General features: G+C 35.3%; 1 protein-coding gene across 2 annotated transcripts; it reads left to right on the top strand.

Moving 5' to 3' along the window:
• Positions 1–1,978: 1,978 nt before the first annotated feature.
• Positions 1,979–26,613, top strand: LOC102806282 (uncharacterized). Of its 2 annotated transcripts, none has more exons than XM_085499411.1 (8): positions 1,979–2,078; positions 2,677–2,824; positions 9,716–11,798; positions 12,695–12,806; positions 16,765–17,002; positions 19,473–19,615; positions 22,353–22,631; positions 23,618–26,613. In XM_085499411.1, the coding sequence occupies exons 2-8, from the start codon at positions 2,722–2,724 to the stop codon at positions 23,651–23,653; spliced, it is 2,994 nt and encodes a 997-aa protein (XP_085355537.1). In that variant the 5' UTR covers positions 1,979–2,078; positions 2,677–2,721; the 3' UTR covers positions 23,654–26,613. The 2 variants fall into 2 exon arrangements, with proteins under 2 accessions (XP_085355537.1, XP_085355538.1); XM_085499412.1 differs by lacking the exon at positions 1,979–2,078 and having other exon boundaries at positions 2,545–2,824; positions 9,716–11,088; positions 11,611–11,798.
• The last annotated feature ends 1,066 nt before the right edge of the window (positions 26,614–27,679 follow it).

Consider the following 27,679-nt stretch of genomic DNA (forward strand, 5'->3'; position numbering starts at 1 on the left):
TATACATCATGCATGGTCTCAGATAATGTTTAGAAATTTTAATGTTCTACGTATAATCACGCAAAGTATAAATTCAAAGTGTTTTAATACATTGGTGAGAGGTCGCATTTTACGTGAACAAGAACATGCACTAAGAAGGAAAAGCCGAAGTCAAAATTTGGTACAACATACACCGCGACAACTGAGTGATCAGCGACATCATTTTGGGGCGCAATTGAATTCAAGTACTTCTTTGCGAAACTTGCTGCGCTGCGATGCTGACATCAAGTGTATGTTGACCGAAGTTTGGCACGTTACCTTAGCAACCCCTTTCGTTCTTGCCTCGTGTGTCGTTCTAGTAAAATTGTTATGATATCCGACGGTACTGTAATTATGCAACTTGTACACAACTCTGTACTGGCTTTTCTAATTACGCAATTTTGTTTACAATATTGTACCGGCTCTGAATATTTCAACATTGTAATTGCTTTCATAATAATTACGCAAACTCAAGTTATTTTTACAATTGTTAGGGCACTGACCCGGGGTATTGGGTCTGTGAGTATCTCAATATTACCGACTTGATAATGTTGCTTTCGTAATAATTACGCAAACTTACACATGTGCGCATTTAAATCATTGAAAAAGATAGTAGTCAGGTGTCTACCGAATGTCGGGAAAATATTTTAAATACTTCATCAATGTTCCTATTGTGAATTATTTTATTCGAAATGAAGTGAATATGCAATTTAAACCATACAATAACATACCATATCATGGCAATGTTTAAATTTTCTATAATAAAATAAACTCTGGGCATCGCACTTGGATTACATTATTCATGTACATTTCAACTGATAACCACATGTTTGAATTACATGCAACGATGGGCAATGATCTCCAGAGTTCATGCACTGACATTTAAAGAGGGAGAGTTGTCATCTACGCATGCGTCCATAGTGTGTCTACCCACGCCTACCCTTAGCTGAAGTTGACAATACATACATTATGTATTAATTGGTTAACTTGTGTCTTTTGTCATACCAAAATGGTGCAATATTTCAGGGCAAAAGTATTGAGGACTGTTCACAATTATAATTATCAAACTTTTGACATATCATATGAACATTTAGGTTTTAAAGTTGTATTATGTTTTATTTTTTGTTGAAAATTGATCATTTCCTCTTTTCAGAAATATGTTTTACTATACAGCATACATTATAAGGCCTGAAACCAGTTGGTTTGAGTTTTCAACAACTTAGGGAGTCTCAATTCAACATTGTAAATAAACTATTAAATTTTGTACTGCTGGCAGGTTCTACTGTTATCACAATACTTTTTCGCTAAGTTTCGCTTAGTTTACGCTTTTAATGTGCAGCCAGACTCAACAGGCCAATGTTGGTAAGTTACTCACTGTTGCATCATGGGATTTAAGTTGTTTTCCTAACTTAAATAACTTGGCCATTTTTCAGGCAAAACCCATAGATGTTGTCCTGGATTTTGTTTTTGGATTCAGTTAAGGGGTCAAATTAACCTATTTCAAGTTACAAAGGGCTTTCAACTAAATATAAAACATAATATATACAACTTTAAATTAATGTTTTTGTGACATTAAATCCAAAGCAGTAAACCTGTGTATTAAAGTTTTACCAATAGTCAATAGACCTTGCTTGCTTTTATGTATAAAGCAAATTGTGAGCAATAAAAAAATGTTATTATATAACACTACATGTATATATGCATTCTAGATGTATATTTTTGCATTTACACTGAGCGCCATATTGCTTCATACCACAGTCCCTCAACTTTGAGGGACTGTGTTCATACATATGATTTGTGAATCAGTCTGCAAATTACCTGACCATTCAGTGGAACGTACTTCTACATTGCAATCACAAAACTGGTTACGAACCAGTTGAGCAAGGCTAACCGAGTCGTGACCTCGATGTGGTTCGTAACCAGTCTTGGGATTGTTGTTGACAAATGCTGAACAGGCCACGCCTCCAACTGTGCCGTGCGTTCGGGCAAACCGTTAGGAATTTCTAAATGGAGTAAATTTGTGTAGTTTTCTTGATTTATTTTGCAGATATCGGTAAAATGTAGGTAGGGCTTTGGCGAAATTTGAAGAAGCAACTAATATTCTTCAACCTGGTATTTTTTTTAGATTTTATTTTTTATTGTTTTCGTCTGTTTTTTCGAGTTTAAAAAATGTGAGCTGGCTGGAGCCTTCATCCCTTGTCTATTTCTTACACTAGATACCAGCCGATACCCCCCCCCCCCCCCCGCTCATAGAGACTGCGTATTACAGTTGATTGTAGTTCCTGGGCTCCCTGTGGTACTGGTCGATTTATTTGGATTTTCAGACCGTCTGTTGAATCTTCGGACGTCTGCATATACGTTTCCTGATTAATAATAGAATATCAGTTCATCTCAGTTGAAAATGTATTCCCCCGAACTCTACTTTCGTATTTACCTCAGATCTGTAAATTTGTAAACACATCAGCGTCCGATTCCCGGGGATTTCCCTTAGCCTTGTTAATGTTCATATTTGTTATCATGTAAAGTATTGACTATTATCATGCAAATGAGTTCCACGAACTCAGCGTGAGCGAGCAATACTCGTTAACATACGTATTTTTTAAGCTATGCCATGTTTGTCATGCCAAAATAAGCCCACTTTTTTGTTAACATCCGTAGTAACATCTCATAAGAACGAAACTGAAGAGTATAACTACTAACGTGATGTCTGTTTTACCGTGTGACGATCTTGCTACAGACGGAGCTGTCGTCGATTTCATAGACGGGTCCGAGCAGATGAGTGTATTCACCGACGTCAAACCCAAAGGTAAGCGTTTCGAGTCAATTAGCAAGAACTGCACTAACTAACAATATATACATGATATTGGTGAATAAGCTACACTTATTGAATAATGTAATATAATTCATAATTCCAGCCTTTCTCGCCTGGGCGTCAGGTTCACAGTAGTTTTTCAGACACATCCTGGTTGACAATATGCGCCATTTTGAACTTTTTTGCTGTTCAAAGTTCTTATGTTCATATAGAGGGATTTCTTACCTCCATGTTTGTCTACATATTTTTGTGGTTTTCATGTAAGGTTGTTCAGAGGAAAGTTACATTGACATGTGAGTGGAGTTATTTGTTTCATTTGCCTTTGCTGTTTAACTTCAAGTTCATAACGAGTGGTATATGGCAAACCTCCCGGATATATACACTTGTAGTTTCATTGTAGGCACTGCTGTTCAAACTAGGGAACCAAGAAACGTAATAGCAACTATAAGGTGTTGACTTCAGAAGTTTATTTTGTGGCTCTGGGTAGTATGTTTCACACTTTACAACTTCATTGTCATTGATTAGTTTACCAATTAAATTTGAAACTGTGGCTAAAGTTGTTCGTGGCTAAAAATTACAAAAAATATAGTTAAATAATAACCAGTACACAACTAAAGGGACCAGGAATCTATATTTCCTGAAAAACAAAAACAAAACAAACAGGAACAACACTGATTTCCAAGTAACTCGCTAGCAACCCAAGTTTATTATCAAAAATGTGATCAAAACAGCGTAACAAACAACATGCTTTTTGTTAGCCACCAGTTTTTTTTCACCCGCACTCCATGTTTCAGACAAGTAAATCATTTGAACCTGAATATCAATGAACCTGCTTATATCCAAATATTTATATTAACAATAAATAATCACATGAAAACTAGATACCCAGTAACAACTTCTGGGACCCCCCCCATACTTTGTGGCAACATTGTTGTAGCTTACTTGTGTATTCCTGTTACAACTTTTCACAGTACAGTAGTAAGATCAAGATGACAAATGGTATAGATATGTTGTTTTCATAAAATATTTTTTTTTATTAACTATTCTTTAGTTCTGTAAAATGAATAAACTGCACCCACATTTTTTTTCAAAAGATGAAATTACAAATTTACATAAACTTTCCTGCTCATATCATATATATTCTGTTCTCTAATTGCAAATAAAAAATATTTCCTCACATGTGAATTCTTATTGGTGTAATATTGTTTTATCACATCCATTTTAACTCAATACTGATCGATGCAACTACTGGCTTGTTGTATGATAAATATATAATATTTTGAGATCAAGATAATAAATTATATAAATTGGGAAAAAATCCAGTGATTCCCAGAAATGACAATAGTGCAGAGCTATCAAATTATTCCCTCTCCTACCCTCAAATATCAAATGGTCTAATCCATGTTTAGTGATTCCCAGTACTGCATATGGTAGGAGCAATCAAAACTTGCTATCGTATAAAATGTTGTGAATATTTCTTCACTTGTAATTGTTATGTATTTGATTCATGGACAATTGGTCTCACAAGCAGACCATTATAGGAGTCTGTGACTTGGTCAATGCACTGAGAAATAAGTCTGGTAACATTCTGGCAGGTTGCATGCTTGGAAGCGATTATTCTGGCAAGCTATAGATAAAGTAGATGCTACCGAGGTGCTAAGAGAACAGACTTGGTTTGCTTTCTTTTGATAAATACACAATTTGTTCTCATTTTTGTATTTTATTATGCTTTCATTTTGTCTTGCCATTTTGAATGTATCTGAAACTTTATTGTATTTTAAAAATCTAGATTCTAAACAGGGTATGATTTCAATAAAGTTATTATTTGTGATATGAACAGAAAGCAGAAAAATATTTAGGTTATAAATTACTAATTTGTCAGGGTATGAATGTTTTCCCATAAAAACTGTAAGGAGGAAGTATAATTGAGCGAATGTGAATAGATGTAATATATTAGGCATCCATAACATGTGTAGTGAAACAGATGACTGTTCACTTTTGGTCATGAACAATTTTGCTTTCCGTATTTTTCCTCTTCATGCTGTTTATATGGTAGTACTTTTAGCAGAGAAGTGAAATGAAAGTGTGTCTGTTAGTTTTGGATTCGTATGATAAGACAGGATATGTTGTAGTTATCCTGAAAAGTATTCATGTCTGTCAACTTTCCTTTAGATAATAATTTGATGGTTTGCAGGGAATTTCATCGCCAATCTTTGGTATTTTGAAAGCTGATTAGCGTCCCAGGCCACAGAGTATTCAAATGTCTGCATTAATAATCATCATAAGCTGAGAGACAATAAACATGAACTGAAATAAATGAGAAAGTCATAAAAATTCATTTGAGGCTTGAAAACCCAAATAATTATTTACTATAATGTAGATCCAAGGATATGGGAGATACAATCTTACCAATTACTATTTCCTGACAAGTTTTTGCGATGTCTATGTGATGTCAGAATGCTAGAGTATTTGAAAAGCAAACATGTTTTTGTTTTACCCAGGGAATTCTGGGTAATATAACCTTTATATAGCCTTCTGATACAGAGGTCATATCACCCTCTATTGGTCAACAAAATATTACTTTCTTTTTTACAATTTTTACAATCTGACACAGACTGGCACGTCTCGGCGAGTGTATTTTCCTACTCCCAAATGAAATGTAATTAACCATTGAGTGCCAGTGCAATTGTTTTTTTTTATAAGACACTTTTTATTCCCTGTCGTTAACCATTATGTAAACAGTACATTGATGCATTGACTTTATTTGGTGTATAAAACTGTAAAATATTTAATTTTCGCTATTTTCGCAATAATTCAGTGAAAATAAAATCTAGCAAATATACCTTTATGAATTCCATACAAAAGACCCAAAGAGTCTTTTCAGCAAAAATAAATTCCAGCTAAAATAAAGTATTTTACAGTAATCTCAATTTTTGTTCATTGAAACACACATGTCAAACAGAGATGGTCATTCCCATGAATGGTTTGACATAATGGAGATTTCGTAATTATAGCTGATGTTTAAAAATTATAATTCTGTTGAGGAAGTTCATAAAAATTATTTAATTTTCTTCTTAATTTGTTTAAACATTGTTACAATAGTGAAGACAGTTGAGCAAATTGCTGTGAAATTGTTGTGCAATATGTCCAAATCTGTATGGTTGCAGGTCCTGTGAAACAAAATATAGAGTTTGTCAATTAAAAGTCATTGCAGTACTTTGTATTGGAACAAACTGGGAATGGATGGGGAACTCCCCCATAAATCAGAGCCACTGATTGGCCAATCTGAGACTTCCTCTTTAGTGGTAATTTCTATTTATACAAATATAACACGTCAGAGTTTCTCTTTTACAAAATTCCTCCCAAAAAAGCAGCAAGTGTTTCTTGAAATCAACATTGGGCATGGCTTGTCTAAAATTCTGGCCTTTATTTGTTTCCAATCCTGTGTAAAATTTCCAGACTTTCTGTAAAATTTCTTTCTAACATTTATTTTCCATTAGTTTAAAGTGGGAGGGTTGTCACCTGCGCACGCGTGGGAATTGAGTCCCAATCAACAATAACAACACATGCTAAAAATGCAAAGGCTCATGGGTAGATGCTTGTTTGTAAACAATGACATTAGGTTATTATTATTATTAGGTAACATCTTTTTCTTCCAAGATACATCATGGAAATGTCGAAATCCAAAAAGTTAAGAACAGAATCAGTGTACTTCCGGCCAAACCCTAGTGGCAGCCATGTTTGTTTTATTATTAGAGGACACTTACACATGTAATCATTCCATATTTGGAATTCGCATTTCCTAATATGGTAGGATGAAAATACCCTGTAAAATACAGCAAAAATACAGTACGTTGTAACTTATGGCGTTATGATGACAGATGTATAATAATAATAATAATGTTTATTGCATCTTTAGAAATATAGTATTTCAATCAGTACAGTAGCAATAAAAGTATAACAAAGTATAAAAAGAATGTAATATTAAAGAAAGAAAAAATATTATAATGTTAGGCTTCAAAGTAATGTGTTGAATATAAAACGCTATTTTAGCTGCAGTTTCCATAAACCCTAATGAAAACACATTTTCTTGTTAAAACTCGCTAAAAATATTGTCAATTTTTTAATACTTATAGTCATGAAAAAGTAACTTGTAACTTCAAACATCGCCACGTCACAGAAATAAATTAGTCAAGAATATTTAGTTTACACTTCAATGCCTACTTTGCAGATCCCTTCATTTGTTCAATGACCTGACAGCCATTTTGGAATTGTTGAACACTGATGGCGCTACTCACTTCGTGTTTCACAGTGTGAAATTTTCTCAGATATTATTAGACCAATGAAAAAAAAAATGAGTTAGGGTTAGGGTTTTGTTTCGTTTTGTTTCGTGGAACAGAGTAAGCCCTATAGACTCACACTTGTAAATTGATCATACTTTATTATTGTACCCATAGTATCTCATACATTCCTGAGTAAGTCATTTTCAAATGTCTTCACATGTACCAGTACTTATGCACATGCATTGTTTTTACAATCCAATTCAAGATTGGTGAATGGGAGCCATTGTAATATTACATTAAAATCAAACTTTTCTGCCATTCCATAAATACCAGTTCTGTTTTTGCATGTATAGTTGTTTCAACTTGATATACATACATAATAAGACCCTAAATACCTCAAATATTATATCAAGTGGTACATACAGTACATTGATTATATAAAAATATAATGATGTAGATGTCACTAAAAATATTGTCAATTTTTTAATACTTATAGTCATCAAAAGTAACTTGTAAGACACTACATGTATATATCTTTTTTTCAACATGCCATAGGAAACAATGGTAAAATGCTCTAAAATAGACAAAAGATGCTATTGCACTGAACTGAACTGAGTATGGTCACTCCATATTTTATTTTATTTCTTAATCCTTGTAACAAGGTATATCAAGTATGTATCAATAAAGAAAATGATGATATTTTTACTTCTCTGTAGTATTCTACCTAAAGTTTCACTTATATCTTCGAGATGGTTAATTTTTACCACCTTACCTAGTCCCATCTTCACAAAGAAAAATTATTAAGATTCCACAAAGTATGCACTTCAACAGGAAAATGCATGGCAGTTGTCATTCCATGCATGTGTGAGAACATGTGTTGACAAATAGTGATTTTCCCACAATCCATTGCACTCATTCTATGACAAGCATGAATGCAATATTTGATTTGATTGTGATATGCATTAAATAGTAATTTTGACTCCTTAGAGTCCTTTCATTGTTTCCCAATCATTTTAGGATTTGCTTACTTTAATAACTTTCCTCAGAGTCCCTGTCTTTGTTAATATAATACCTACCAGTACATCTCATGTATGCGATGTGACCACCTTCAAAGGCTATGCAAATGAAACACCTAAAATAAAATTAAATCATGTGTTTATTGTTTATGATCTCTTTCTCATTGTTTGTCTTTTACTTTTCCAGTAATTATAATTATTTTATTTTTACCTTGCCTGTATCATTAAATGAAGGAAAAAGTTATTAAGAGGGAAATGCCTTTCCTTCTTCCTTCTTCCTTCTTCTCATTGTTCTTAAGTTTGTTCGAAAGTCTTGTTTCTTGTGGTTGCAATAACTCAATTTAAGTGTGACTCATTTACAATTAGTGTAAAAATTTGGCTAAAATAGCTAAAATAATATTTATACATAAAAATAAGCACAGAAATGAAATCATTTAAACTGCTGATAAAAACCAGATGTAATTACTACCGGTATACTCTCTTCTAGATTTGTTACTTTGAGTCAACATATATGTTTATTTCCTTGTGTAGTGTACTGTCAATCATTTTTCACCAAAATTTTGTTTAGATATACCGTATTACTATACTATTTAAAAACTTTTATCCCATTCATGTAATATTTTATAACGAACCATAAGATTAATGTTATTATTCTTAAAGGGACTTGGGGATTAATACAGAACATGTACTACTGAAGGTATGAATTGTTATTATACAAGTATTAATACACCAGTATTTATTATTTACATCCTCATGGAGTCGGATATTCACTGATGTGATGAACAAATCAGTTAGTCTACATATAGTTTCCATTACATTGTATATAGTAGGTATTGCCAGCACACTTAGACAAGTATTTATCTCCCAAGTGTTTTCCTGCTGCAATTTCCTGTAATATATTTGCTGCACTATTTTTAAGTACTTTCATACGATTCATCTCATATTCTCTAAGGAACCATAAGATTAATACTGTACATTCAATTTTAACAGAGAAACAAGAATATTCATTAATTTCATAAATGATAATGACCTCATTGTTCTTCTATATATGCATAATACATCATGATATATGTATATACATTATAATAATAATAATAATAATAATAATACATTTATTTATTTACTTATTGACTCTTACACAATCACCGGAAAGAAAGGGAATGGTCACAAGGTACAAGAAAAAAAAAAGAGAAAACAATGTTAGATAACAAATACAATCACTAAATTACTAAATAATACAAAATCTCTAAAATACTAAATAATGTAAGATTATTAAAATATGGAAAAAATAGGTAAAGTTTGTCGTAACAGAAAAAAAGAGTAAAAGTTAATATTACTGACAGCAGGCATTAAAATGTCAAGTAAAATCCTGCTTCCTGACTTCAAAGCTGTTACTTATGAACTGTGCTACTGGTATAATAATGTTTTCATTCTGTAGCAATTCCATGAATTTTTTCTCTGCAGGTTTATTTTCAAATGCTGTGATCATATCCTTAGCTTTAATAAAAAAGATTGGTACAAATCTTGAGCAAAGTGATCAATTGTTTCATTAAAATCAAATGTTTTTTTTTGTTTATTTTTTACAGATTTGAATATGAAAGGGGGTTACAGTTTTAATGATTTGAGTAAAGAAAAGACAGTAAAACATCACCACTGCAGTCGTAGTGTTTGTTTATCAACGAAGAATGAAAAAAATGACAAGAAAAAGGGAAGAATAAAGGCCGAGAAAGGATACAAAAGAAATCCATCTGAAGAGATCAATGGGGTTAAGAAACTTGAAGGCTACATGAGAGATGTGAATGGGTATGGAGTGAACAACATCAAAAACAGTCAGTTCTATGAGACTGTGCCTGTTAAAATAACAGTACCTATGGAGAATATAGCAAATAAATTAAATACAACTGAAGCCACCATACAGAATAGAGAACCAGATACAGTTATTAAGGTCAAGGTTAATATGGTTATTATGGATGAGGATGGTCAGGAAGTGAGGAAGACCATTAGTGATGTTAAACGAAATGCAAAAGTAGACAAATATGGTATTGGCATAGTGGATGGTGTTGGCATAGTAACAAAGGTAAAGGAGAAAAGCAGTTCAGATTTTTGGAAAGACATCAAAGCTGCGGATGAAAGTATTGATGCAGTCACTGAGATGATGGAAAGAGCTGAGATAAATGATGAGGGACCAGCAATTAGGGAGCCAGTTGAAGACGATGAAGATGATGCAGCTTACCATGTGTATCAGAGACATGGTGAAGAGGAGTCGATTGTAACAATCACGCCAAAAATTGTCGCAGTTATGGAAACAACTGACAACGAACCCAACAGAGTAGATGATCCCATTGATTGTCTGAGTGAATCAATCAGTCAGGTGAATTTGAGTAAAAAATATGTACCCCTGGAAAAGCACTTAAAAAAAACTAGAAATAAATGTATTAAAGACAGAATTGGAGTTAATTTGAGATATCCTGACAACAAAGAGAATTTAATGCTGGCAATGCGTGGTGACAGTGATACAGTGACAACTTCGCCCAATGATGAAAAAGAGAGCAATGTCACCCCACGAGGTATAAACAATGACAGCGGACAACAGTGGGGCAACAACACTACCCATTTCTCGTTTACTGGAGCGTCACGAGCAACTATGTATCAGCAAAATCACTATGTTGGACCTTTCCCGAACTCAATGATGCCAGCTGATCATCAAACATACAATGTAGACACTCAATATCAATATATTCAAAGCCCAACACATCATGAGCCACTTCAGTCTTCACAAAACATCCAACAACATTTTAGTCCTGAAATGCAGTATAATGGAAACTTTGTCATTGATTCTCAGTATCTAACCCAACCACCACAACCACATCAGCCGCACAAGCGTGCACTGAACATAGACCCCCTAGAAGAAGATCGCTCTAAGCGGCTATTTGTTGAGGAACATTTGCCAGAATTACCGGTAAGTGACATTGATAAAGTCCTTCCAAATTCAGGAAATCTGTATGATGAAAACACATCATTAGAATCAAATACTAAAACAACTACCAGTTATACGGTAAGATCAAATGGCCTAGGTAGAGTCATCGAAGCACAAACTCCAACTACCATCAAACCGATACTAATCGAAAACATCATCGACTCAGATGAGAGTACAAGGTGCAGTGTATTGGGGAGCCCAAGTATGTTTACAACTCATGTAAATAACGGTTATGCTGCTTCCCAGGAAAGCTCTGTAGGAAGTCCTCATTCAGCTGTCTCTTCTCCAGTCAATAGTCCCTTCTCACCAACACCATCGACGAACTCTACACTGAGCATTGATACTCCAATGATGGTGTCACCAGGGTCTAGTATTATATCTTCAACCGGCCCTCCGTCAAACCTTTCATCTCACACTTCATTGGAAACCGGATATGAAACTGATGTGTTTCAACCAGTTGAGGAAGAAGAACCCTATACTCAAAGACATATTTCCCATCCTCAGATAACAGTGCACAATGGAGTTCAGAAAATTTTTTCAGAGGGAAAATGGTTTTGCTTAGTACCAGATCCATCTACGTCGTTCAACATGCCCCGTCAGCCGTCGCTGTCCGTTGTTGAAGACATGGAATATAGAAGGATAGAAGCCACTCATATAAATAAACTTACCGATAGTGATGAAGATGGTGACACGTAAGTACATTTTACCTTGGCTACACCTCTATTTTTAACCCTATTCCAATGAAAATAATGGCCTGTAGACTGGCTTAGGCTTTTCCACGAAACGAAACGTGAAAAAAAACGAAATGAAATTAAACCAAAATATGAAAGACTTCAAGCGTCGCCACATCACAGAAATAAATTAGTCAAGAATAGTTAGTTTACACTTCAATGCCTACTTTGCAGCTCCATTCATTTCTTCAATGACCTGACAGCCATTTTGGAATTGTTGAACACTGATGGCACTATTCACTTCGTGTTTCACAGTGTGAAATTTTCTCAGATATTATTAGACCAATGAATAAAATGCAAGTTAGGGTTAGGGTTAGGGTTTTGTTTCGTTTTGTTTCGTGGAACAGAGTAAGCCCTATAGACTCACACTTGTAAATTGATCATACTTTATTATTGTACCCATAGTATCTCAGACATTCCTGAGCAAGTCATTTTCAAACGTCTTCACATGTACCAGTACTTATGCACATGCATTGTTTTCACAATCCAATTCAAGATTGGTGAATGAGTTACGCTACATATGATGACTATATATAATATAGTTATGATAGTAATAATAAGTAGGGCTACTTATTATTAATTAGAATACATAATTGACATTTGAAACACACATGAGACAGAAATCCATATTTGGTGTTAAAAACTCATTCACACAATAAGTTACAAAAGATACTGAACATGTCCAACCTGTGCTTGTCAGTGGCAGAATTGTGCATTGAACTCAATTATGTTTGAATCATTTTAAATCTGGTAGCAAGAATTAAAATAAACAATTTTTTCAAGGTTTACCCAAATGATTTAAAACATTTTGTCTGCAGTGTGTCGTTACAATATATTATTTCAATTTTGTTTTCCAGAGCATTACACATTGCCACTGCACAGAGAAACACTCCATTATGCAAAGCTATGATATTTAAACTTGAGAGAGAAAGCAAAATTACCCTGGATGCACAAGACAATCTTGGTCAGGTACAACAAAATACAAATATTTTTCATCTTTCACATGACAGCTCATCTGATCATGTGACAGCTCATCTGATCATGTGACAGCTCAACTTATCATGTGACAGCTCATCTGATCATGTGACAGCTCAACTTATCATGTGACAGCTCATCTGATCATGTGACAGCTCAACTTATCGTGTGACAGCTCAACTTATCATGTGACAGCTCAACTTATCATGTGACAGCGCAACTTATCATGTGACAGATCAACTTATCATATGACAGCTCAACTTATGTGATAGCTCAACTTATCATATGACAGCTCAACTTATCATATGACAGCTCAACTTATCATGTGACAGCTCAACTTATCATGTGACAGCTCAACTTATCATATGACAGCTCAACTTATCATGTGACAGCTCAACTTATCATGTGACAGCTCAACTTATCATATGACAGCTCAACTTATCATATGACAGCTCAACTTATCATATGACAGCTCATCTGATCATGTGACAGCTCAACTTATCATATGACAGCTCAACTTATCATGTGATAGCTCAACTTATCATATGACAGCTCATCTGATCATGTGACAGCTCAACTTATCATGTGACAGCTCATCTGATCATGTGACAGCTCAACTTATCATGTGACAGCTCATCTGATCATGTGGCAGCTCAACGTATCATGTGATAGCTCATCTGATCATGTAACAGCTCAACTTATCATATGACAGCTCAACTTATCATATGACAGCTCAACTTATCATGTGACAGCTCAACTTATCATATGACAGCTCATCTGATCATGTGACAGCTCAACTTATCATGTGACAGCTCATCTGATCATGTGACAGCTCAACTTATCATGTGACAGCTCATCTGATCATGTGACAGCTCAACTTATCATGTGACAGCTCAACTTATCATGTGACAGCTCAACTTATCATATGACAGCTCAACTTATCATGTGACAGCTCAACTTATCATATGACAGCTCAACTTATCATGTGATAGCTCAACTTATCATATGACAGCTCATCTGATCATGTGACAGCTCAACTTATCATGTGACAGCTCATCTGATCATGTGACAGCTCAACTTATCATGTGACAGCTCATCTGATCATGTGGCAGCTCAACGTATCATGTGATAGCTCATCTGATCATGTAACAGCTCAACTTATCATGTGACAGCTCAACTTATCATGTGACAGCTCAACTTATCATCCGACAGCTCAACTTATGTGACAGCTCAACTTATCATGTGACAGCTCAACTTATCATATGACAGCTCAACTTATCATGTGACAGCTCAACTTGTCATATGACAGCTCAACTTATCATGTGACAGCTCAACTTATCATATGACAGCTCAACTTATCATGTGACAGCTCAACTTGTCATATGACAGCTCAACTTATCATGTGACAGCTCAACTTATCATGTGACAGCTCAACTTATCATGTGACAGCTCAACTTATCATATGACAGCTCAACTTATCATGTGACAGCTCAACTTGTCATATGACAGCTCAACTTATCATGTGACAGCTCAACTTATCATGTGACAGCTCAACTGATATGACAGCTCAACTTATCATATGACAGCTCAACTTATCATGTGACAGCTCATCTGATCATGTGACAGCTCAACTTATGTGACAGCTCAACTTATTATGTGACAGCTCATCTGATCATGTGACAGCTCAACTTATGTGACAGCTCAACTTATGTGACAGCTCAACTTATGTGACAGCTCAACTTATCATGTGACAGTTTAACTAAGCATGTGACAGTTTAACTGATAACTAATCATGTGACAACTCAACAGATCATGTGGCAACTAAACATTTCATGTGGCAACTCAACAGATCATGTGAAAAGTCAACAGATCATGTGACAGCTCATCTGATCATGTGACAGCTCAACTAAACAAATTCAAAGAACCACCATATCTCAATGAAACATTCATATAGATGATCTGAGATTATTCACAGACACAATTATTTTTTGGTTGAAATCCCTGCATACTAATTTCCTAATTTGCATAAATATGTCTCAACAACACTGCCACAAATTTTAATGAAACTTGGAGATAATTTAGAGACCTGGCTATTTCTTAATTGAATTTTTTGCATATTAAATATCCTATTTGCATAATATTTACTTAATAATATCTCAAGAAACATGACTAGACTTCAATGACACATGATACATATGTGTTCTGGGATACATTCCTCATACCTTTGTTGTAATAATATGAGGTTATAATGAGGATACCTCAAAGTATGCACGAAGACAGTACAGCGAGAGTATTGACCGACACACAGCAGAGGACGATGTGACAGCGTACTGTCTGAGTGCATACTTTGAGGTATCCTCGTTATGACCTTAAACATCTTTTCCTTACAAAGATACATCATGGGAATGCCGGAACTTATGGCGTTATAAGTTTTCTGTTATCATCTTTGAACATATGAATAAGATTGCGTTTTTAAGATTTTTCTTTAATAGTCTTATCCTAATTGTTCAGCATTTCTTTATCATGAATTCAGTCATTAGTCCCCGTTCGGACGTAGTATGTTTTGCCCTGTGTGCGTCCGTCCGTCCGTCCGTCCGTCCGTCCGTGATCACCTGTATCTCGAACATGCATGGACCGATTAAGTTCAAACTTCACTCATACATCACACATATGCACATGCATTTTTTCAAGATCCAATTAACGATAGCCGAATAGCGGCCATTTTCAGGCCGAAAATGCATCAAAATCGCACATTTTCACCATTCCGGACCCGGATCTCAGTTATTCATGGACGGATTTTGTTCAAATTTGGTACATACATTAAACATAATAGGACCTTGATGCACGTCATTTTTTTTTTCGGATCATGTTCGAAATGGCTGACTGGCGGCCATTTTGTTTTAAAGAATTCAGTTCTGGATCCGTATCTGAGACATGCCTGGATTAATCGAGTTCAAACTTCACACACACAAGGTACATCATGTCACAAATATGTATGTGCATTTGTTTCATGATCTCATTAACGATAGCCAAATGGCAGCCGCCTTAGGGCCGAAAATGCATTGAAATCGCACATTTTCACCATTCCGGACCCGGATCTCAGTTATGCATGGACGGATTTTGTTCAAATTTGGTACATACATTAAACATAATAGGACCTTGATGCACGTCATTTTTTGTTTCAGATCATGTTCGAAATGGCCGACTGGCAGCCATTTTGTTTTAAAGAATTCAGTTCTGGATCCGTATCAGAGACATGCATGTCTGGATTGATCAAGTTCAAACTTCACACACACATGGTACATCATGTCACAAATAGATATGTGCATTTGTTTCATGATTCGCTTAACAATAGCTGAATGATGGCCATTTTAAGGTCGAAAATGCATCAAAATCACGTATTTTCACAATTCCGGAACCGGATCTCAGTCATGCATGGATGGATTTTGTTCAGATTTAGTGCATATATTAAACATAATATAAGCTTGATGCATACCAATTTTTCTTCGGATCAAGTTCAAAATGGCCAACTGGCGGCCATTTTGTTTTAAAGAATTTAGTTTTCGATCCATATCTCGGACATGCCTGGACAGATCAAGTTCAAACTTCACATACACATCATACATTATATCATACATATGCCTGTGCATTTGGGCTAGTCCTTTTAAGGTCAAAAATTCACAAAAATTGCACATTTTCACCATACCGGAACTGAATCTATGTCATGCGTGGGCAAATTTAGTTTAAATTTTTTTTTTGGATTGTGTTGAAAATGGCTGACTGGTGGCTATTTTGTTTTACTGAATGCAGTTCAACATCTATATTGTTGCTGCTTTGAATGTATATGTCACTCAAATATGAACGGAACGGGGACGTGTCATTGACAATGTCTTGTTTCACACATGGGATATCTTTCTATGTTTTTTTTTTTTATTTTCTCTTCTATCAACAGACTCCACTCTCTCTGGCTATACTGACTGACTTACGAGAAATCATAGATTGTCTAATCACAGTCGGTGCCAGTATTTCAAAATCTACACATGATGGACAGACGATATTTCATTGTGCTGCAGAACGGGGATTCGTTGATGCTGTCCAGACTGTGTACACTGCAATTGTACGATACAACAATAGTTTACCACAATTTGAGGAAAAGGTTCGCCCTGACATGGATGCTAAGAACAATGAAGGTAATAAAAACAGTGTCCAAACTAGGTTTTGATAATCCATTGATGTTTGGGCAAATTCATTTATATTACATTAATTATATAGGGACATTTAATTAGTCGGTGTCCGAACAGAACTTATGGATTGAGCTCCAAGTGGGGGAGATAGGGTTCTCCCTACCAGAGTGTGGAGTTTTTGATAATTCTAGGTTAAAATGGAGCATTCTATGGCTTCCTTGGGGCCAAAATTACTATCAGACAGGTCACAGCTGAAGACTGTGGCCACATGTGATCCTTGGTCAATCAGAATTTGATGGTTGCCATAGGATCTGCTCCCCGGGGTAATGGGGCGCATGGCCATGGCATGAGGGCGCTGCGCCCCTGTTGCCTTGTTTAAAAAAATCTCTGGATCTCTGTGCATGTGTTCATTTCTCTGTGTGTCCAGACCTATATCATAGATATGCCTAGACCGATTACCTTCAAACTTCATAGATACATCGTACAAAATATTATACATATGCACATCAATTTGTTTCACGAATTGGTTCCAAATGGCGACAATTTTTGTACTGAAAAATCACCAAAATCAAGCATTTCTGGCATTCCTAAACTTTGCAAAATTCATGTAGAATTGTATAGAACCAAGTACTTACGTTGTTTTTCTGTCAAATTACTTTTTCTGAATTGCCTAGTGAATTTTTAGACAAAGTCGACACAGCGAAGCTGTTTATATAACTGATTGTCCGCCATCGCCGTCGTCAACTTTACAACTTCTTCTTCAAAACCGCAAGTCAGAATGTTTTTAAATTTGATATGCAAGTACTTTGGATTGGATGGATTCTTTCTCAGATTTGTTCATTTCATGTCAAAATCTCAAATTCTCTATTTTTGGTGAATATTTTTGTCATTCTTAGTAAAAAATTATATTTTCGACTTCTTGTTGAAAACCGCAAGTCCAATTGCTTTGATATTACATACATAGATGCTACATGTGGACCTTTCTCAGATTTGTTCATTTCGTGATGATATCTTCAATTCTCTAATTTTGGTGAATATTTTTGTCATTTTTGGTACAAAGTGATATTTTCGACTTCTTGTTAAAAACCAAAAATTCAATTGCTTTGATATTACATATATAGGTACTACATGTGGACCTCTCTCAGATTTGTTCATTATGTAATGATATCTTCAATTCTCTAATTTTGATGAATATTTTTGTAATTTTTGGTAAAAAGTGATATTTTCGACTTCTTGTTGAAAACTGTAAGTTCAATTGCTTTGATATTACATATATAGGTACTGCATCTGGACCTCTTTCAGATTTGTTCACTTCATGATGATATCTTCAATTCGCCAATTTTGGTGAATATTTTTGTCATTTTTGGTGAAAAGTGATATTTTTGAATTTTTTTTGAAAACAGCAAGTTCGATTGCGTTGATACTATACTTATTGTTTATTTTCTAATGATATCTTCAGTTCCTTAATTGAAATGTGCATTGCTAACAGCGGAGCTATCTCAGCCGACAGGCTGCTTGTCTAATGATATCTTCAGTTCCTTAATTGAAATGTGCATTGCTAACAGCGGAGCTATCTCAGACGACAGGCTGCTTGTCTTTATTTCTGTTGCATACATTATATTTGATTCACATCTTACAGTAAGTAAGTCGGGTCAGGATCAGCCAGTAATTACAACTTGTATAAAGCTACATGAACACAACTTGCACAGGGGGTTAGGCGGACATGACCATGATGACCAGTCATCTTTACATGAGATTTTATTTATATATTGCTGAATTATTGCTGGTGAATCATATTGCGACTCCTGAGACATCAGATCAGTTTATGTGCTCATTCTACTGTTCCATATTATTGTGTATTACATGTATGTACAAAATACACACTTTATGCAGTTATGAGCATTCAAACAGAATAAACAAAAACATTGCTCATGATAATATGAGGTTATTACGAGGATACTGCAACGTGTTCACGAAGACTGTACAGCGAGAGTATCAAATGACACGCAGTGGAGGTCAATGCGACTCTGTACTGTCTGAGTGCATACTTTGCGGTATCCTCATAATAACCTTATTATTTTACATCTTTTCCTCCCAATGATACATTAGAATGACGAAATCCAAAAAGTTTAGAACAGATTTAGCGAAGTTCTTTGTGTGGGGTCTGGTAAAACCCTGGTGGCAGCCATGTTTGTTATTTATTATTAGAGGACGCTTATGTGCGTAATCGTTCCATATTTGGAATTTGCGTTTCCTAATGTGGTAGGATGAAAATACCCAGTGCAATACTGCAAAATTACGACATGCTGTAACTTATGGCGGTGACTGGTGACAGATGTATAATAATAATAACTCAGATTTCATCATAAAAAAAACTAACTATAGCAAGAACATAATTTGACAATTGTTTGAATTTACAGTTTGTCTGTAAATATTTACAGTCTTTAATATATATAATTGTGTACTTCACTTCCAGGGCTAACAGCATTACATGTGGCTGTTCTTTCACATGGTACCAGAAAAAGAGTGTATGTCAGTGAGCGAGAATCTGATATCATCGTGGACAGTACAAAAATGATTGAATTACTGCTTAGCATGGGATCATCAACATTGTGTCAGGTAAGCTGTGATGTGATGTTTATAAACCAAAAAAAATATCTGTTTGATTTTGACATTATTTAAAACCAGAGAGTTATCACCTACGCACACGTAGCGTATCGTTGTTTACAAACAAGCATCTACCCATGAGCCTTTGCGTTTTAGCGTGTGTTGTTATCGTTGCTTGGGACTCGATTCCCGCACTTGCGCATGTGACGACCCTCCCGCTGGTATTTCGACCCTCCCGCTGGTAAAGTTGTACCTATGTTTCAAAAATCCAATTCTGAGCTTCCAGTAAAACAATCACAAATTTAAATTTTGCTACATATAGGTATTTCAATTAACTCCCTATGACTAACAATTATTTCGAAAAATGATGTATTCTGAAGAAATGAAAAGTATAAATTAATACTATTCACTACCATTATTAGTCCCTGTTCGGACGAAGTCCGAAAACAGGGACTTATAATTCGGTCTCTGTGCGTCCGTGTGTCCGTGCGTCTGTGTGTCCGTCCGGAGTCATATCTCAGACTCCCTTGGACCGATTCCGTTCATTCTTTGCATGTGCCTAGTACTTTATGTGGGACATATGCACATGCAGTGGTTTAGCGATTCGATTCAAAATGGCCGACTGGCAGCCATCTTGTTTTTTCAAAATGTTGTATTTTGGACATGCTTTGTCAGTTTTCATTCAAACTTGGTACATAGATTATACATGTTAGGATTCATGTCCATGATGATTTATTTCAAAATTGGATCAAAGATGGCCGACTGGCAGCCATCTTGTTTTTTGAAAATGTCGTATTTTGGACATGCTTTGTCAGTTTTGATTCAAATTTAGTACATAGATCATACATGTTAGGATACATGTCCCCGACCATCCGTGAGTTCCTGAGTCTGTCCGTCCGACCGTCCGTGTGTCCGTCTGTCTGTGCGTCAGTCTATTCAACGTCATATTTCAGAATCCCTTGGACCGATTCTGTTCATTCTTTGCATGTGCCTAGTACTTTATGTGGGACATATGCACATGCAGTGGTTTAGCGATTCGATTCAAAATGGCCGACTGCCAGCCATCTTGTTTTTTGAAAATGTTGTATTTTGGACATGCTTTGTCAGTTTTCATTCAAACTTGGTACATAGATTATACATGTTAGGATACATGTCCATGATGATTTATTTCACAATTGGATCAAAGATGGCCGACTGGCAGCCATCTTGTTTTTTGAAAATGTCGTATTTTGGACATGCTTTGTCAGTTTTGATTCAAATTTAGTACATAGATCATACATGTTAGGATACATGTCCCCGACCATCCGTGAGTTCCTGAGTCTGTCCGTCCGACCGTCCGTCTGTCCATGCGTCAGTCTATCCAACGTCATATTTCAGAATCCCTTGGACCGATTCTGTTCATTCTTTGCATGTGTCTAGTACTTTATGTGGGACATATGCACATGCAGTAGTTTAGCGATTCGATTCAAAATGGCCGACTGGCAGCCATCTTGTTTTTTGAAAATGTTGTATTTTGGACATGCTTTGTCAGTTTTCATTCAAATTTGGTACATAGATTATAAATGTTGGGATACATGTCCATGATGATTTATTTCACAATTGGATCAAAGATGGCCGACTGGCAGCCATCTTGTTTTTTGAAAATGTCGTATTTTGGACATGCTTTGTCAGTTTTCATTCAAATTTGGCACATGCATGTACTTTATATATGTTAGGATGCATGTCCATGACAATTTGTTTCAAAATCTGGTCAAGGATGGCCGATTGACAGCCATCTGACTTTTTGGCCTTACTACTATATTTCCACAATTTATGTACCATTTTCATTCATATTTGACACATACATCATACATATCAGTGTGTTTCATAATCAGATCAAAGATGGCTGAATAACGGCTGTTTTTATTTTAGCCATATTACTATGACACAAAACACGTGTTTTGATGTAAATAAACAATCTGTTGTATACGCCACTTGGAACTCAAATTTCAAGGACACGCTCGCGACAACCCCTCCGCTTTAATATGACGAGCACAAAGAGAACTTAACGGGGACTGTGTCATTTTCAATGACTTGTTAAAAATGCTACGTTTTCATTGGTTGATTGGTATTTCGTGTAGCACTGTTAATTCAGATGATAACTTGACAGTATTGGAGGTTCATGTACAAACATACAAACAATATAGTGTGTGAATCAGACATATCCAATCTTTCCACACATTTAATTAAAATATCCTCGTTATATTCATCCAAGACAATTACATTTGTAGTTTTAAATTATCGCACAATAATGTAAAGCTCATTCTAATGTAAAGCTCATTAAGTAATTCACTTGAAAAAAGCCCCTTAATTTTTTTAATTAAGATGGTGACGATTTATAACAACAATAATGAATCCCCCAGGATCATATTGGATTTGGAGAAGTGTTATGACGCAATATGTTTGCCTCACACATTATTAAGTCCATTATTGTCCATGGATTTCCATTATTGTGTCATCCTTTATTTTCTAAATATAAAGTACATATATACATTGCAGTAGTGTTTTTCAGTTTGCTACACGAGTTTTGACAAAATGCATGATTTTTTCATTTTCCTCTATTTGCGAAGTGGTCTATGTTGGAAATTACAATGTAGCATTGGTCATTATGGCTAAAACTGTTTTACAGCTAGTGGAATCCTAGCATGCAGATTAAAACACTGGTAATGCTAATTCACATCCACATTACATCTATATCTCTACCACACAGGATGGCAAATCTGGTAAAACAGCTTTACATTTTGCGGCGGAGCGAGGGCTTGGAGAGTTGATGACAATTCTACTCAGCTGGCAAGATGAACAGCGAGAGTTGGTGAACTATCCCATGTACAATGGAAACACTACATTACATTTAGTTGTCGGTAGTAACCGACCAGAGCATGAAATCCTAAAATTAGTAGAAATACTATATCGTCATGGTGCAGATCCAAGCATTGAGAATGCAGAGAAAGAGAAAGCCATCGCGTGCTCTAACAAAAAACACAAAAAGGTATGTTGTTTTAGGCTTGTATCATTGAATGGTGAGTCTTACATATAGTTGCATTAAGTTGTGTAGTGTAGTATAGAGAGTAGAGATTCATGTGTACCGGGTAGTGTAATTATAATGCAGTTATTATGATGTAGTGTTGTACTGTAATGCAGCATAGCATAGCATAGTGTAGTGTAGTGTAGTGTAGTGTAGTGTAGTGTAGTGTAGTGTAGTGTAGTGTAGTGTAGTGGAGTGGAGTGGAGTGGAGTGGAGTGTAGTGGAGTGGAGTGGAGTGGAGTGGAGTGGAGTGTAGTGGAGTGGAGTGGAGTGGAGTGGAGTGGAGTGGAGTGGAGTGGAGTGTAGTGGAGTGGAGTGGAGTGTAGTGGAGTGTAGTGTAGTGTAGTGTAGTGTAGTGGAGTGGAGTGGAGTGGAGTGGAGTGGAGTGTAGTGGAGTGGAGTGGAGTGGAGTGTAGTGTAGTGGAGTGGAGTGGAGTGGAGTGGAGTGTAATGTTGTCGAGAGGAAAGAAGATAGTAGTGTAGTGTAGTATAGTGTGTAGTGTAGTGTAGTGTAGTGTAGTGTAGTGTAGTGTAGTGTAGTGTAGTGTAGTGTAGTGTAGTGTAGTGGAGTGGAGTGGAGTGGAGTGTAGTGGAGTGTAGTGGAGTGGAGTGTAGTGTAGTGTAGTGTAGTGGAGTGGAGTGGAGTGTAGTGTAGTGTAGTGTAGTGTAGTGTAGTGGAGTGGAGTGGAGTGGAGTGTAATGTTGTCGAGAGGAAAGAAGATAGTGTAGTGTAGTATAGTGTGTAGTGTAGTGTAGTGTAGTGTAGTGTAGTGTAGTGTAGTGTAGTGTAGTGTAGTGTAGTGTAGTGTAGTGTAGTGTTGCGTCGCATCGTGTCATGTCGTGTAGTGTAGTAGAGAGTGGACTGGAGTACGTGTCACTAATGCAGGTACAGAAATATCATTATGTTCCTTCCAAATTAAATAAAAGTAAATGTCTGTTTAATATTACAGGTGAATAAGAAGTTGAAAAGTGGCCAGACACATTGAAGCTAATGGCAGATAGATTGTTCATAGTAATAGATGCACTTTGACACACTCATCTTGTTGAAGCTGACAATGCAAATATTTGTTATCTGTGCCTGAGGTGAAAATCCCTCATATCACAGATTTTCAGCATGTAACAAGGTAAACCAGGATTTTTAGACAACCATGCCAGAGTAGAGATGGCAGCAGTGTGCCCTCTATTTTGTAGAAATCCTGAGTCCCCAAAATCAAGTTGAGTCACCTAGTTAACTAAGGTTGGTCTTCAATGAAAAATATAATTTTATGTGTAGAGTGGAATTGCCGGAAACCTCGGAAAATATGGAAACCTGGTAAACATGAAAAGTTGAAATTGGCAGTGACTAAAATTGAAAAAATAAGTTAGGGGTTAGGGTTAGGGTTAACCCTAACTCTTTCCTCCAATGTCGTCCATGATTGCAATGCAATATACTGCCCTCAAACAAATGGTGCAAAACCCAGCCTCTTGGAGGTGCCAAATGGCATAGAAAGTTAAAATGGCCGCTGATTGGCTGATTTTATCACATGACCTTTGCTAAACTCAAGCGAGCATCCCGTATTTTCTCAATTTCGTTTGCGGAAAGGTCTTGAATCTTGTAATGATTTAAATTGATTGAATTTGAATTTGATTCGATAACTTTTTATGTTTCCGAGGTTTCCATACTTTCCGAGGTTTCCATGTTTCTGAGGTTTCTGGCAATTCCACTTTACGAATTTTATGTGACTTGAGGCACAAACAAAAATACTGTGGCCCCCAATTTCAGTCTTTTACTTATTTTGTTTATAAAATGTTAATTTCATTTTACCAAATGACAAATTCCATAACTATAGTAAGATCATTATCAGGATAGAATAGGATAGGATATTTTATTTGGAACGTACACAAAAACAAAGTTTGAGTAAAGTCCAATATAAGAAACATAAAATATCAGTTTATGATTCTCTGTTGTGTCAATGATGACCAGTGAATTAGTGCAACTCGTTGTGTCACAACAAATCCGTATGTATCAGTGGCATGCCATATCGGGTTAGAACTTCGCTGATAGCTCCCAACATGTTATGATGAATGACTTAATGAAATGACAGACTGGGGAATACAGTTTTATACAATATGCAATATACAAAATAATAATAATAACTTTATTACACTACTAAAAAACCTTCAGTCTTCTTGATACAGGTATATAAGTCAATACTCAAGTTGTAAGCCTTCTATTAAACTTTCTTCACACTGTCTACGTACAGTTAGCTCAAAAGATATTTCTCTCAAAAGATATTTCTAGTTTTATAACTGTTATCACAGTGAATTGTTTGTATGTCAAGTGTTTGTTTTTTTCATTTTCTTTGATATTTGTACACTTATTGAGAATATTTCAGCTGGAACTGTATCAGAAATGTTATCATGTTAAATGTACTTTACTGTAGAAAATTGAATACGCAAGTTTTATCTTGTCTTTTTCATTGTTAACAAAATATAAATTGTTTTTGCTTGATATTGGTGAACCTTCATGTGTAAAGTGTGAGAGTACATGTATATCTAGTCAAAAGTTTGTGTTTATTGATATAAAAAGTTAGAATTTTCAGTCAGTCTGTTGTAAACTTACCTGTGCAAAATATAGGTCAAAGTATTGTTTATTTAATATCTAATTTTCCTCTTGTCTCAACACATTGCCTGCTGACTCCTTTGCAGTCCCTGATCGGACATTGACCACATCTGTATCTCCGAAAATGCCCGGCCAATTTTATTCAAACTTCTCACACATATATAAGGACATGCATTTGCGGCTATTTTAGTGTTAAAAATTCATCAAAATCAACCCATTTCTGCATATCTGGAACTGGAGCTTGGTTGTGCATGTATATTAAATTCAAAATTGATATGTTTATTAATCAAATAGGATCCTTGATTCAAAATGGCCGACTGATTCAAAATGGCTGACTGATTCAAGATGGCTGATCGTGCTAGAAATGCAATATGAATGTCATGGGCAAAATAAAAGAAATAAACTGGTTCCACTTTGTACCATGTCTGTCACATGAGTGTAAATAATTATTTGGCACTAATGTTGACAGTCACCAAAAACATGGATTTAGACATGACAATAAATTGTCTCCAATTGATTTTGATATGTCTGCATGCCGAGGCTTTCAGCAGGCAATCTAGTATGTACATATATAAAAGAAATTATCAGTTCAAATTACTGAATGCACTTTAATTATTAGTAGTTGTTGTTAGCATGTGTTGTGTAATCAAATAAATTATGTGTATTTTATTGAAGGTTTACATTTATGTATTTTGCAGTTTACTTATAATCACTGAGGTTATTTTTTTCACCATATTTTCTATATAATTTAGAACACCCCCAAATAGAGCTGGAGACAATACTGCATATAACACCTTAAGATGATATGGTGGGAGTTGAATAGGAGTCAACATAAACTACTCTAAAATACTTTATTTTAGCTGGAATTAATTTTCGCTGAAAAGAATCTTTGGGTATTTTGTATGGAGTCTATTTTCACTGATTTTTGACGAGTTGAACGTAAAATATAACAAAAAAGGTATTTTCGCTACAAACAATGTATTTCACCAGCTTGCAATTTGAGGTATGTCATAATATGTGCCATAGGGACCTATGATAAAAGCATTATACCGGTAATATTGGCCGGTAACTTTTCCACTAAAAAACTTTTAGTCAATATCTTTATATTGCCTGAGCATACAATTTATTGAAAAATGAAAAAAATTCTGTGTATTTGCATTAATGAGTAGTCTTTACTTAGATTATAAGTAATATTACTTGTAGCCTCAGTAGGATCATTTGTGATAGTTTTGTTTTTTGACAAACACAGAATTTTATCCATTTGACAGTCTGTACTGCAAAGCTATTTGAATAATTTTTAAGATGTTTCTCATATTTAAATAAATAAATAGATTGGAAATTCAATTTTGTGTGTTTACTGTTGTATTGTGCATTCATCAATTGTTGCGTAACCAACATCATTTCTAGGGCTGAACCGTCTTGTCCATCAAGTCAATTTTTAGCCTCGCTGTCAGTTGATGTAAATTATTTATTTGGTGTTCTACTTGTCCATATCATCATCATATATGACCTTTTCCTGTGGGATTAAGTACTTTTCATCACTTTTTTTTCACTATTTTTCATTCTAACAAAATAAAAAAAATCATGAAAAAAAGTGGTGTAAGTCACTAATGATTTTATTAGTGAAATTTGTACATATTGTACTTATTTACTTTATTTAATAGGTCCACTGATACAGGTTAAGCCTGTGCTTATTAATTACTCACCTTATGTAGATACTGTGTTTTTACAAAGAAACCAGTGTTGGCCAACCATTATAATCTGTGTTGTGTCCAAAGTGGAAGCAAGGGAAACTCTTTAAATGTTTACATTTTTTTAACCCCAATTCTGTTTTTTTTGGCGGTGTTCAGTGATTTTTTTATGAATCAAAAAGAAGTTTAAAGCAAGGGAGTCAGTACCTGCGCATATGTCAGATGGCCATAGCGTGTCCTTGTTCACAAACAAGCATCCACCTCTTAAGCCTTTGTGCTTTTAGCGTGTGTTGTTATCGTCGCTTGGGACTCAATTCCCGTGCATGCACAGATGACGGCTCTCCCACTTTAATGCCTAACAAAAAGCCCTTGCAATATGATGTGTAAAAAGTCAATCACAATTTTAGTTTTTGTTCACTTTATTTACTGCATTACACAATACTTAGTAATGTAATTCATGTTTTAAGTAGAATGTTGACATAGTGAGACGTTGGTTATTTCTTCAGTAATGGTAAACAGGATATTGTCAATTTTGGAAACTATTCATCATTGGTTGTAATGATAACAATATCTCATATTTCTAAATTATGTCTATGAAAACAATAAAATGTTACGTTGTTTTTAAAACCTATTTCAAATACCAATTAAATGTTCAGTCAATATTCATTTGCATAATTTTTTGTCCAATTATCAAAATCAAATTATAAAATTTAATTACA

The sequence above is a fragment of the Saccoglossus kowalevskii genome, chromosome 5, assembly GCF_978046115.1.
Source record: "Saccoglossus kowalevskii chromosome 5, keSacKowa6.1, whole genome shotgun sequence".
Classification (NCBI taxonomy): domain Eukaryota; kingdom Metazoa; phylum Hemichordata; class Enteropneusta; family Harrimaniidae; genus Saccoglossus; species Saccoglossus kowalevskii.

What these genes read in the sequence shown, in the direction of transcription:
- LOC102806282 (XM_085499411.1), top strand. Translation starts at nt 2,722, where the DNA reads ATGTCTGTTTTACCGTGTGACGATCTTGCTACAGACGGAGCTGTCGTC. An exon ending in CACCGACGTCAAACCCAAAG is followed by an intron (nt 2,825 to 9,715) that starts GTAAGCGTTTCG and finishes TATTTTTTACAG; the next exon opens with ATTTGAATATGAAAGGGGGT. An exon ending in GGATGCTAAGAACAATGAAG is followed by an intron (nt 17,003 to 19,472) that starts GTAATAAAAACA and finishes CTTCACTTCCAG; the next exon opens with GGCTAACAGCATTACATGTG.